The sequence below is a fragment of the Carettochelys insculpta genome, chromosome 29, assembly GCF_033958435.1.
Source record: "Carettochelys insculpta isolate YL-2023 chromosome 29, ASM3395843v1, whole genome shotgun sequence".
NCBI classification, from domain to species: domain Eukaryota; kingdom Metazoa; phylum Chordata; order Testudines; family Carettochelyidae; genus Carettochelys; species Carettochelys insculpta.
In genome coordinates, this window is record NC_134165.1 from 2,659,529 (window position 1) to 2,672,035 (window position 12,507).

Below are 12,507 nucleotides of genomic sequence, written 5' to 3' on the forward strand. Positions count from 1 at the left end.
GTAACCTATCCTTTAAATCCACTTTGGTACCAAATGACTGGAAGACGGCCAATATAACACCAATATTTAAAAAAGGCTCTAGAGGAGATCCTGGCAATTATAGGCCGATAAGTTTAACATCAGTACCAGGTAAATTAGTAGAAACACTAGTAAAGAGTAAAATTGCAAGGCACATAGAAGAGCACGAATTGTTGGGCAAAAGTCAGCATGGTTTCTGCAGAGGGAAGTCGTGTCTGTCTAATCTATTAGAATTCTTTGAAGGGGTTAATAAACATGCGGACAAAGGGCACCCAGTGGACATAATATACCTAGATTTCCAGAAAGCCTTTGACACGGTCCCACACCAAAGGCTTTTATGTAAATTAGGTGGTCATGGGATAGGAGGAAAGGTCCTTTCATGGATCGGGAATTGGTTAAAAGACAGAAAACAAAGGGTTGGAATAAATGGTAAATTTTCACAATGGAGGGGGGTAACTAGTGGTGTTCCCCAGGGCTCAGTCCTGGGACCGATCCTGTTCAACTTGTTCATCAATGATCTAGAAAATGAGGTAAGCAGTGAGGTGGCAAAGTTTGCAGATGACACCAAGTTGTTCAGGACAGTCAAAAGCAAAAGGGATTGTGAAGAACTACAAAAAGATCTCAGCAAACTGAGTGATTGGGCAGCAAAATGGCAAATGAAATTTAATGTGGGTAAGTGTAAGGTAATGCATGTTGGAAAAAATAACCCAAATTACACGTACTACATGATGGGGTCAAATTTAGCTACGACAGATCAGGAAAGGGATCTTGGAGTTATAGTGGATAGTTCTCTGAAGACATCCACGCAGTGTGCAGCGGCAGTTAGTAAGGCAAATAGGATGTTAGGAATTATTAAAAAAGGGATCGATAATAAGACAAAAGATATCATACTTCCCCTATATAAAACTATGGTACGCCCACATCTCGAGTACTGCGTGCAGATGTGGTCTCCTCACCTCAAAAAAGATATACTGGCATTAGAAAAAGTTCAGAAAAGGGCGACTAAGATGATTAGGGGCTTGGAAAGGGTCCCATATGGGGAGAGGCTAGAGAGACTGGGACTTTTCAGTTTGGAAAAGAGGCGATTGAGGGGCGATATGATAGAGGTATATAAAATCATGAATGGTGTGGAGAAGGTGAATATAGAAAAATTATTTACCTTTTCCCATAATACAAGAACTAGGGGACACCAAATGAAATTGATGGGTAGTAGGTTCAAAACTAATAAAAGGAAATTTTTCTTCACACAGCGCACAGTCAACCTGTGGAACTCCTTGCCCGAGGAGGCTGTGAAGGCCAGGACTCTATTAGGGTTTAAAAAAGAGCTTGATAAATTTTTGCAGGTCAGGTCCATAAATGGCTATTAGCCAGGGATAAAGTATGGTGCCCTAGCCTTCATAACAAGGGCAGGAGATGGATGGCAGGAGATAAATCACTTGTCTTCTGTTCTCCTTCTCTGGGGCACCTGGCATTGGCCACCGTCGGCAGATGGGATGCTGGGCTTGATGGACCTTTGGTCTGACCCAGTATGGCCATTCTTATGTTCTTATGTTCTTAAGTTTTCTCTACAAAATTCTCCAGCAGGGATGTAGCCAAAGTGTTCCTCCAGGCACTCGTGTCCTTGAACCAGAATGTCCTCAACTCCTCAAGGAGAGACTCGTGAAGGAGACTTGCTGAAGCAAAGCCACAAGGGTCTCCGAGGTCATCCTGGCTGTGTATCAGGCTGATGTCAGCATCGCTCTGTGAGGTCACCCACCTCCCCGCCACCTGTGTCCAATATGGTGAGGTCCTACCAAAGGCCTTTGTGATGTCACCTCCACACCCACCCCTCCCTGCCTCTGGCCAGCCCCTTTGGATGTTGGAGCTGCTCCCTGTGGATCATCCCATCCAATGGCTGTTCATTCTGGGGGTCCTTCAGGCTATACGGAAAATACTAGAGGCCATTCCCTGCGCGACACTCATGTTTCTCATAGTTTTCTGTGCACTGAGGTATGTACAGATGAGCACCACCATGAGAAACCCATGCCGGTGACTATGGGTGCTCTGCTGATCACAAGAGATACGCACATGCCACCTAGCTGGACAGCCGTGCAAGCACTCCACTTACAGGGAACACTGGCTGGCATGCTGTCCTATAAATTCAGACAGGCACAGGAAACAACCAGCCCTGAGATGGGGAAAGAAAGACCTCAGCCTCTGCCTGCTTCCCTGGCTGCACAGCACAGAATCTCTGGCTGTGACACATACACATCACCCCTGCCTGCTTCTGTTGTATTGTTGAGGACAGCAGGAGCAGTCCACAACGAGCTGCTTCTGTGTCCTGGAGCAGTGCAGTACATCTCCAGCTGTTAGAACAGAGTGGAAGGGGTGAAGCGCATGCTGCACAGTTGCTGAGTTCAAAAGAGTGAGCAGAGCTGTTACTCAGAGCATTGTGAGACACCTCTGGAGGCCCATTGTGGCAATAAAGGCAATCAGGGTGTTCACACTGGCGCTATAGTTTGAACCTCTCTAATCTGGCTTCCTTGGGACCTGACCGGTACCAGACAAGAGAATTTGCCGAATGACAGGGGTCAATATTTCCACTGCTTACTGGGTTCTTAGAATACATTTAAGGGTAAATTACAGCCACATAACAGCGCAGAACACGGAGCCAGGACTGGTGACTGGAAACAAACTATGGGACCACAAGAAACTTGGCCAGACCCAGGATAAGTGGTCATCTGGCCAACTAAAATCATGCTGGATTATGGAGGCTGCCAAATAAGACAGTTCAGGATTAGAGAGGTTCAACCTGTACCACTTTGAAGCCTCAGCGCAAATCCCCTTGTGACTCTTGTTGGGGTGAGGAGGAGTGTTTATGACAGCACAGCAGCTGAGGAGTTTTGGCACAAAACCTGCTTTGTCAGTGTAAACACCTCTGTTTCAGTGCAAAAAGCCGGCTTTTAACAGAAAAATTAGCAAGTGTAAATGAGACCTTTTTGATCCATTCACCACTTGGTCTCTGTATTGTCAATAAGTCATTTAGTGCTTGATCCCGGTGAATTCCTTTATTTTGCTAGCCAAGAGTTTCAGCGCATTGCTTGTAAAAAAGACCATGTGAATCCTTCCTCTCTCCTGATGGCATTTCCCTGCAACTTGCACAGAACTGTAATCTCTTCACCAAGGCGGGGACATGGGTTGGGGGTTCTGTAGATAGGACATCACCACAGCAGATATAGACAACCTGAAATGGGAGGAAGAAAACCAAGAATTTTAAAAACCAACCAACCTTCATGTCTATGTCCCACTGAATGGTGTTGAACAATTCCCAGGGATTTAAAAGGCTTATCTGCGGACCAGGCATACAGGGATTGCTCACCCACACAGGCACGGAGCCCCCTCTACAGGAGAAGGCAGAAACTGCCTAACATTAAACACTGCTCTGTTTTTTCACAGGAGATGAAGAATTTTTCATCCAACTGGAACTGCAGGGAAGGTACCAAAGGAAATCAACCATAGATGCCAGAATTAGGAATTGGTCAGGACATGGGTTCACAGCTCAGCTTTTAGGAAAAGATGCTGTGGAATTTAATATCCAAGAAGGGGGTCAGCAATCTGCAGCTCCGGAGCTGCATGCGGCTCTGTAAGGAGTTATTTGCGGCTCTGGACGCTGCTGCTGCTGACAGCTCTGTGGCTCTCTACTGCACCCCACCTTGACAAGCGTCACCCCTGACAAAAGACCCCATCCCTCCGGGCCACGCCTGGCCACAGTGTTGCCCCAGGCAGGCTCCCCTCTCTGCTGGCAGGTTGCCAACTACGGGATGCAAGAGAAGTCTGTGGGAAATGTGCACCTGAGCTATATGTAGCTCTTTGAGCAATAAACCGATTGGAGCCACTGGAGCACTGTGTGCCACTGCACACGCATCCTGCCTCAGCACTTCAAGGGAGAAGTGTGTGGCGGTGGCGGCCTCAGCGAGTTGCTGGCATTGGATTACAGTGCAGTGGCAGGAGGGGGTTGGGGGTGCCTGGCTCTAGAGGAGGTGGGGACTGGGTTAAAGCAGGGGAAGCGGCTTGAGGTGCCTGGCTCTGGAGGAGGGGGGGATTGGGTTAAAGCCGGGGAAGCGGCTGGGGGTGCCTGGCTCTGGAGGAGGGCGGGGGATTGGGTTAAAGCCGGGGGCTAGAGGTACTTATGCTTTCTTTTTTAAAAGGGGAACTTTATAAAAAAAATAGTTTGAGAAACACTGGTGTGGAGAGTTGATGCGCACATTGCTCTTTCCTGCTTAAGAGCCTGTCCCTTGGTGCAGCATTTTGCTTTTCCTCATTTGCTGTCCAGCCCAGGGGTGAAAGTAACTTAAATCTTCTGACTGGTACAAACTATTGTGTGTACTCTGTTCTTAAAATAGGGTTTGACATTACTTATTAAGGATGGTCTGGTATTCACGTGCATTACAGCTCTTGAAGTATTGATTTTGTAACCTAATTTGAAAAAATGGCTCTTCCCGCTCTTTTGGTTGCAGACCCCCGTCCAAGAATGAACGAGATGTCGGTTTTACATCTCATTCAAACAGCAGCATCTCCAACAGACCAGCCCTCTATTAGCAAAGCACTATGCTGGGGCGCTGGTTCTCTGCAGAGTTGGATAAAGATGACTCTGTACTAATCACCAACACCATTTTGTCCCCATTTTACAAATGCAGAAACCAAGACAAGAGAAGGCGATAAAGTACAGAATCACGAAGTGTTAGTGGTAGAACCCCAAAGTTCTGGCTTCACTCTTCTGCCTGTCCCACAGCGCAGACAGGGAGGCACATTTGCACATGAATCTCCAACTTACACCGTCGATGAACGAGACAGTCAAAGGAAGACAACGACTCACATGAAGCTGCTCATCATCTGTTTGGTGTCCTCTGAGCTTCTGGAGTTGGCAAAACTAATGAAGGAGCAGTAGACAGCAATCCAAGCACACCACTTCAGCTACAAACACAGAGGAATAATTTGAGAGACTCCAGCTGGGCATTTATGGGATCACTCAGGATCTTTTGTGTCTAACACCACCGGGTAAGCCTCAGAGCTCTTTAAAAACGTTTGTGTAACAAAGATCACAATCCCTGGTCTCCTGTGAAGTTAGCTAACACCAATATCGCTTCACTGACTTGCACAAATTCACACAGTCAGAAGCAGAGCTGGGAGCAGGACCAGTGTTCCCTGTAAGCGGAGCGCTTGGGCAGCCACTCAGGAGAGATTCAGGTGCTGCCCAGCTGTTTTGAAGAGCACCCACAGCCATCAGCGTCTATCTCTGTTAGTGGTGCACATCCACACATGCCTTGTGAACATAACAAAATTTATTCTGCCCATGGATGGAAAAAATTAGAGGGAACACTGATCAGGACTTCAGCATCCTGACTCCCAGGTCTCTGATTTAACCATTAGGCAACACTCCCTCCTCCAGCTAGGAAGACAGCACCAGAGCTTTGACACCCAATTCCCTTTTCTGCTCATCAACATTCAGCCAGGAACAGAACTAATGTATCTTCTTTTTTCTACCCTGTTTTGGTACAATGACTTAGACCACTCCAGGTCTCTCCCTCTGCCACCCACCAAGTCATTTAACCCTGGGAGGCTGTGGAATCCCTGTCACTGGAGATTTGAAAGAACCAGTTAGACAAACATTTCTCGGGCATGGTCTTGGCGGACTTAATCCTGCCTGAGCGAGGGGTTGGCCTGCAGGTACACCTACACTGCAAAGAAACACGTTTCACCTCACCTGGCTCACTTGACTTGGGCTTCCAGGGCTTGAGCTGCTAAACTAAAACCAGCAGCATACACATTCCCATTTCGAGCCTGGGGTCTGAAACCAGCCACAGGCGGAGGGCTTGGAGCCCAGGGTCGTGCCTGAGTGGGACCATCTGCACTGCTATTTCTAGCCCTGTAGCCAAGCCAATTGATCTCTCTCGGTGCTATGAGTTTTTCTGTTGAATGCACATCTACCCTAGGGCAGTGTTTCTTAAAAGTTTTTGAGACCATGGAACACCAAACAATAATATTCTTTACGTGAAACACCATGACAATTTTCTTCAAACAAAAATTGCTGTCAGACCAAAGTAAACCAAACAGCAAAACCAAAACAAAGTAATTTAAGCAGGTATCATAGCAATGAAAAAGTAACATTGTATTTGGTTTTAATAACAGAAAAGACACACATGCACTGCATGGGGTTGCTAGTTGCTACCCTGCCGTATAGACAGGAAAAGAAGATTAGAAGAAAGAGGAAGCTAGCACAATGCTGGTCAACCTTGCAGTGTGGTCAGACAAGTACCACTCTTGCAAGATGCAGCACTAAAATTATGTTTCAGTACTTTCCGTTATTGTTATCATCATAATGTGGTTATTTATTGTAACACTTTGTATTATTTTTTCAAATGCTCACTGCACACCTATGAGTTGTTCGCGGAACATAGTTTAAGAAACGCCGATCTACAGGATGTCTTGAGGTCCCTTCCTGCCCTGCATTCTTCCTAGGATTCTGGGAAACAGCAGCTGGTTGCTTAAGGTAACAGGCCCTGTGAGGCTACAGCACCTAGGTACACAACTATTCTGTATAATAAGGAGTATGTGTCTCATGTTGCTTTGCCCAGAAGCCATCAAACCTGCACGAGACCTAACACTCGCTCCTTTGCTGCTCACCTTCAACATTAAGCCACACATGCTGAAAATCATCCCCAACAGGTTCATGTAATCTGGAGTGGGATCTTCTAGGGTGGGGTTGTTCTCTGTAGTTGGTGGCTTGTACCTACAAAGCAAGCACCAAAGAGCATGTTATGAGGGCGAGAAGGAAGTGGGAACCCGTACTTGGAAACTATTAGCTTCTTCTCTTTAGCTAACAGCAAAATAACCAGGGTTCTGTGGGACCATTCCAGGTCACTGGTCTCAGTCCAGCCTAGCTCGGGCAAACGGGATGGGTCAGGATGCGGTTAAGAAATCAGACATAGGGGTTTCTCATGTAGAGCAGGGGTGTGCAAATATGGGGCAGGCCCCCTTGGGGAAATGTGAAATTTCGCAATGGGGGTGCAACATGATTGGCTGCTGGGTTGCAGGCTTATCCATCTCATTAAAAGTGATAACTGGGTTACTGTTTTTATGTCAGTGTGTTCACATTTATGTGCTGACTCACTAGTGTTTTTACATTCTACAGACTTATTTGCTTACAGGTGCTGAAAGGGGTTTTCCCATATGAGCATAACTGAAATTCCCGTGAGTTTGGATGACATTAGACAGGTCGAGGGTGGGGGGCCCTGCTAATTCCAAGGACGAAAAGTGGGGCCTGAGGTAAAGAGTTTGCTCACCCCTGATCTAGAGCACTGGCCATACCAGCCCCAGGACTGAGCAGCTAAGCGTATAGTCGGGAAGAGATGTCTGTAGCCTTGCGCTTAATGGAGGTGGAGGGAGATCTAAAGTCAGTCCCATCTGAGGGCCGTTCTCGGGCCTGTGGGAAACAACCTGGCAGGTCTCTGCTTGGCTACCACTGGCAAGAGCAGAGAGCGGAGAATGAGAATAATAGAAGTGCCAGTTTCTCTACTTCCCTCTTCCGGGCCAGAAGATGGTCACTGAGAAAAGTGCCCCCACCCCCAACAGATGGCCAGATTCCAGCCACACACGCCGCAGGGCTCCTGCTGGGCAACCCCACCAGGTCACACTCTCTGGGAGAGCCCCACCAGACACCTGCCCCACAGCGATCACTCACCGGGGAGAGGTCCTGCTGGCCCACTCTGCAGGTACATGACCAAGGCGATTACTCACCTGAGGAGTCCCACTGCCCTCCCTCGATACTCACCCCACAACGATCACTCAGCTGGGGCCCCGATCCCGGCTGCGGCTCTACACACGCCCCGCCCCTCCCCCAGCCCCGCCCGCTCACCTCAACACCTTGTTGGGCCGCCGGGGGTCGGCCATGCTGTTGCTGGACATCAGCTCGCGCGGGGGACGCGGTTCGGTGTAACACCCCTCGGCCCGAAGCGCTGGTTCCGGGCCAGCTCCTCACCGCCTGGGCGGGGCAAGCCGGGCCTCACGGGGGCGGGATGAGGGGAGCAGGACACGAGGCGGGGTTGATGACAAGCTCTCGTCCCAGCGCCGGGCCCTCCTCAGAGCAGGCGCCACCCAGCGGGCGGAACCAAAGGAGCCGGAACCTGTGGGGGACGGGGGACGGGAATGGGAGAAGGACACAGGGCTCTCGGGTAGGAACGTGGGAGAGGAGACGGAAGGGGCTTTGTAGAAGCGGGGGAAGTTACGGGGGGTCGAGACCGTGTAGGGGGACGACTGAGACTGTAACAGGCTGGGGTGGCCATAGGGGGCTCAGTGGGTGCCGGGCTGGGGAGGCCATAGGGGTCTGTGTAAGAGCTGGGTAGAAAGACACTGGACTCATCTCTCTGAGGGGTGGCTCTGGGGGCCTGGAAAGGGGTGAAGCGCCGTAAGGCTCACTGGGTGTTCACACGGTGCCCCCTGCCGCCGAGCTGCACATCAATCCGCCAGGGCCTGGCTCTAGAGGGGTTGGGTTTTCCCTTTGCCTCTGCCTTCTAGGGTGGCAACAGCCACATAATCCCATTCTGGTTGTTTCCTTAGCCAGGATGTTACCAGTCGCTTCCCTGAGCTTGTGAGCAAGTGACTCCAGCCTCGGGGAGACATCTGTAAAGCTGGGGTCTGGCAAGAGGTTTGTAACCCACCCAGCCTACACCTGTTGTGTAACATCACCCCCCAGCCCCACGGCTGGAGTCCGGCTCTTCCAGATTTACTCACCGTGGGAATTCCCATAGGTTCTAGCCACTTGGGTCCCACCATGGCATTTCCTGAACCAAAGCCCCAGAGGCCGGAGCTGCCGAAGAAGCTGGTGCGGAATTTGGAGTGCAAACAGGGAGCAGTCAGGGCAGTGAGGTTTAATGGTGAGTGTGTCCTCACGGGTCCTGTGCAGTGAAACAGTGGGATAGTTCTGGTGGTTTGAGATGAGAACCAGGACTCCTGGGTTCAGTTCTCAGTTCTGGGAGGGGAGTGCAGTCTAGCAGTTAGGGCAGCAACACCAGAGCTGCGTAGAGTTCCACTGATGCCAGCAGGCATCGAGTGCAGGCTGTTAGTGTGTTGCTTATTGTTGTGTCCTGGTGGGAGTCACGGGAGGATGTGCCTTAGTGGGCCTCTGCTCTTAATTTCTCCCATCATTTGCGGGGAGTTGGGGACACCTGGAAGGGTGGAGTAGGACCAGCAGAGAAGAGAGCACAGCTGTCGGGTGGAGAGGCTGGATGTGGGGCCAGCCCTAGCAGCTGAGCTGTCCCCAGGCATCCTTCTGTCCTGTCTCCCCCAGTGGATGGAAATTACTGTCTCACCTGTGGCAGCGACAAAACCCTGAAGCTGTGGAACCCCCACAAGGGGACCCTCCTGAAGACCTACAGCGGCCATGGCTATGAAGTGTTGGACGCAGCTGGGTAAGGGCGGGGAATGGACCCCACCCCTCTTGCAACCCGAGAGACTTCAGGCTTGAAACTGCTTTAGTGCATTCGCGCACAAGTGTATCAGCAGAGTCAGAGCGAGGGCTTCTGGGCTCTGTTGTGTCACTGAGTTGCTGTGCAGCACCTCCCGCCTTGGCACCTCAGTTCCCCCCTCCGTAAAACAAGGACGGCTTCATCAACGTGCCAGAGAGGTGCAAAGCCTCCTAAGTCAGGGTCCCCTGAATGGTTGGATTCCCACAGTTATGCTGAACCTTGTCTTCCTCCTTCCCCTGCAGCTCCTTTGATAACAGCCAGCTCTGCTCCTGTGGGGCCGACAAAATGGTTGTCCTGTGGGACGTGGCCAGCGGGCAGGTGATCCGCAAGTTCCGCGGTCATGCAGGGGTGAGGCCTGTTTGGGTGTGGCTGGGCTGCGTGCTCTGTGTGACAGAGGGGGTGGGGGAAGGCCCAGCTACCCTCTCCCTGTCCCACCGGGGCTTAGCACAAGCTGCAGATGGCACTGGCTGCCCCATCACGCAGTATTTCAGCCCTGGAAGGGCTCCTCGCTCTCCACTGGGGCTGGGACAGATGGGGACGTAGCCCTTTGGGCTGCCAGGGCCAGGACAGAACTGAGGGGGTGCTGCCTCAGGGGTATGTGAGTTGATAGGGTGGTGAAACCACAGGCTCATGTTGCATTGCTGGAAGTTGCAGCCAGGTTCAAGGTGTGTGTGGGAATCAGTGGGGGTTAGGAGGGGGAGATGTTAGTCCTGGGGTAATTGCTTGGGGACAGGGCAGCAGGCCGTGTGCTGAAGCCATCAGTAACCCCTTGGCCCCCGTCTCCGCCCACAGAAGGTGAACTGTGTGCAGTTCAACGAGGAGGCCACGGTGATCCTGTCAGGTAAGCTCACTGGCTCTGCAGCCCCCGCTGGCTCACGCGGTGTCCTTCAGGCTCTGTGTGCCTCCGTGGAGTCAAATCCATCAAGAGGCTCGGCCACGCCGTCACTCCCACTCCGCTCTGTGCTCCCTCCCAGGCTCCATTGATTCTACCATCCGCTGCTGGGATTGCCGCTCTCACAGGCCCGACCCCATCCAGATCCTGGACGAAGCCAAGGACGGGGTGTCCAGCCTGAAGGTGTCAGATCACGAGATCCTCTCTGGGTGAGGGCTCCCCCGCCAGGGTGGGGAGGGATCCAGGCCCTGCAGGTCACCTGGCATCCCAAGCGTGAGGTAGAACCAATGGAGCCCCCAGTCCAGCACCTTCATCAGGGCTTGGAGAGGCAGGTCACCTCTCCCCAGGGACGTGCAGCCTCAGATTGGACCTTTGCGGGTGGCCATCTGCGGCACTGGAGCTGGTTTAGGCACTGGGCCCAGCAGGGTGTCACTTTCTCTGTAACCCCTCCTGTTTCTCCCCCCAGCTCTGTGGACGGCCGCGTCCGGCGCTACGACCTGCGTGCAGGGGAGCTCTGCTCAGATTATGTTGGAAGTAAGCGAAGGAACGGCTACTGCCAGGAGCCTGCACCATGGAGCCAAGGCCAGCCGGGGCTGTGGCAGTCCTCGGGCCAGCCCCCCAGGGCAGCTCGGCCTGTGGAAAACAGCTGCCAGGACTGAAAACTGCCACTGAGGGAGAATCCCCCAAAGCCCCAGCCTGAGCTTAACCTCCTGTTGCACAGCTGCCAGCAGGTGCTGTGTGGGAATGGGGCTTGTAAAGAGCAGGGCCCAGCCTTTGCCTTCTGGGGGTGCCAGCTCCCATGTAGCCCCATACGGGGGACAGGCTGGTGGGATAAGTGACACTGTCCCCTCTGGGGGCACTGGCCTGGATCCAGCCCCACGCTGAGGGAATGAGGCGCTGGCTGTGATCTGGCCGTGCAGCAGGGGATACTCACCCCCACGTTCCCCGTGAGCTGAGCGTGTGGGCAGCCAGCACCCAGGGCAGAGTGCGTTTTGTTCTGCACATGGAGGTGCCCCCCCAGACACACACAGCCGGCTGTGGGTGCTCTGGGATCTCTGCGGGGCGGCCGTCCCAGCGCTCAGCTCCCAGGGAACACCAGGAGAGCTCCAGGTGCCGCGTCTCTCTGCGGCCGGTGCACATAACTCGCTCCGCACGTTTTCCTCCCCACCGAACCCCACCAGCTCTGCTCTCTGCTGCTTGGTCCTTGCAGGCCCCATCACCAGTGTGTGCTTCAGCAAGGACGGGCAGTGCACCCTGGCCGCCAGCCTGGACTCCACCCTGCGCCTGCTGGACAAGGACACCGGGGAGATGCTGGGAGAGTATGTGAGCCCCAACCTTCAGGCAGCTGCAGGACGTGGGACTCCCACTCCCTGTCCCCTCACAGAGCCAGGGCTTAACCCAGGAGCCAGGCTGGGCCCAGGATCCCTCTTCCACACCTGTGTTTGTCTGGGGCCTCCTGCCCCCTGTGGGGTCTTAGACACTGACACCACCTGGCCGGGGAGTGATTGAGCTGCCCCCCTGCCTTGCCCTTCACGGGGGTTTAGGGACCTGCCTCTCTGTCACCAAGGGCTCCTGCCCCACCCCGGTAGGGGCCCTGTACAGGAGGGAAGGTGGCTTCCAGCCCACCCAGGGCTCTCCCTGCCAGTGGGAGGGGTCCCCCTTTTCCCTATGCAGACCCTGGCCAGACCATCCTGCTCTAGGTACACCGGCCACAAGAACACGGCCTACAAGCTGGACTGCTGCCTGAGCGAGAAGGACACGCATGTGGCCAGCTGCTCGGAGGACGGCAAGGTGTACTTCTGGGACCTGGTTGAGGTAAGCGGTGCAGGGCCAGGCTGGTGCCAGGCAGACAGAGGCCCTGGGGGTGAGGGCCCCCGACTGCCTCTCACACAGGTCTTCCTCCCGCAGGGCTCCCTGACGCTGAGCCTGCCCGTGGGCAGAGGCGTGGTGCAGTCCCTCACCTTCCACCCCAGCGAGCCCGGCCTGCTCACGGCCACCGAGGGCCAGGTGCAGTTCTGGAGGGAGGAGGCCCACGCGGCGGCACAGGGGGAGGCGCTGGGCTGTTGAGGCGGAGCAGCCGCTGCCCCTCATGGC

The 12,507-nt window shown here is 53.2% G+C and overlaps 2 protein-coding genes across 5 annotated transcripts; one reads left to right on the top strand and one right to left on the bottom strand.

Moving 5' to 3' along the window:
• Positions 1-3,050: 3,050 nt before the first annotated feature.
• Positions 3,051-8,060, bottom strand: WDR83OS (WD repeat domain 83 opposite strand). The gene is made up of 4 exons (XM_074979873.1): positions 7,913-8,060; positions 6,682-6,787; positions 4,874-4,971; positions 3,051-3,241 (listed from the first exon to the last, which is right to left on the bottom strand). Exons 1-4 carry the CDS (start codon positions 7,960-7,962, stop codon positions 3,175-3,177), a joined length of 321 nt encoding a protein of 106 aa, XP_074835974.1. The 5' UTR covers positions 7,963-8,060; the 3' UTR covers positions 3,051-3,174.
• Positions 8,061-8,186: 126 nt separating this feature from the next.
• On the top strand, positions 8,187-12,486 carry WDR83 (WD repeat domain 83). Of its 4 annotated transcripts, none has more exons than XM_074979870.1 (11): positions 8,187-8,228; positions 8,614-8,701; positions 8,805-8,930; positions 9,344-9,464; positions 9,764-9,869; positions 10,314-10,362; positions 10,496-10,622; positions 10,880-10,947; positions 11,624-11,732; positions 12,114-12,228; positions 12,322-12,486. In XM_074979870.1, exons 3-11 carry the CDS (start codon positions 8,828-8,830, stop codon positions 12,478-12,480), a joined length of 957 nt encoding a protein of 318 aa, XP_074835971.1. In that variant the 5' UTR covers positions 8,187-8,228; positions 8,614-8,701; positions 8,805-8,827; the 3' UTR covers positions 12,481-12,486. The 4 variants fall into 4 exon arrangements, with proteins under 4 accessions (XP_074835971.1, XP_074835972.1, XP_074835973.1 ...); XM_074979871.1 differs by having other exon boundaries at positions 8,210-8,228; positions 8,618-8,701; XM_074979872.1 differs by lacking the exon at positions 8,187-8,228 and having other exon boundaries at positions 8,365-8,701; positions 10,496-10,596; positions 12,322-12,459.
• The last annotated feature ends 21 nt before the right edge of the window (positions 12,487-12,507 follow it).

What these genes read in the sequence shown, in the direction of transcription:
- WDR83OS (XM_074979873.1), bottom strand. Translation starts at nt 7,962, where the DNA reads ATGTCCAGCAACAGCATGGCCGACCCCCGGCGGCCCAACAAGGTGTTG. An exon ending in TGTGTGGCTTAATGTTGAAG is followed by an intron (nt 4,972 to 6,681) that starts GTGAGCAGCAAA and finishes CTGTGTTTGTAG; the next exon opens with CTGAAGTGGTGTGCTTGGAT. An exon ending in CAGATGATGAGCAGCTTCAT is followed by an intron (nt 3,242 to 4,873) that starts GTGAGTCGTTGT and finishes CTCCCATTTCAG; the next exon opens with GTTGTCTATATCTGCTGTGG.
- WDR83 (XM_074979870.1), top strand. Translation starts at nt 8,828, where the DNA reads ATGGCATTTCCTGAACCAAAGCCCCAGAGGCCGGAGCTGCCGAAGAAG. An exon ending in CTGCTCAGATTATGTTGGAA is followed by an intron (nt 10,948 to 11,623) that starts GTAAGCGAAGGA and finishes TGGTCCTTGCAG; the next exon opens with GCCCCATCACCAGTGTGTGC. An exon ending in ACCGGGGAGATGCTGGGAGA is followed by an intron (nt 11,733 to 12,113) that starts GTATGTGAGCCC and finishes ATCCTGCTCTAG; the next exon opens with GTACACCGGCCACAAGAACA.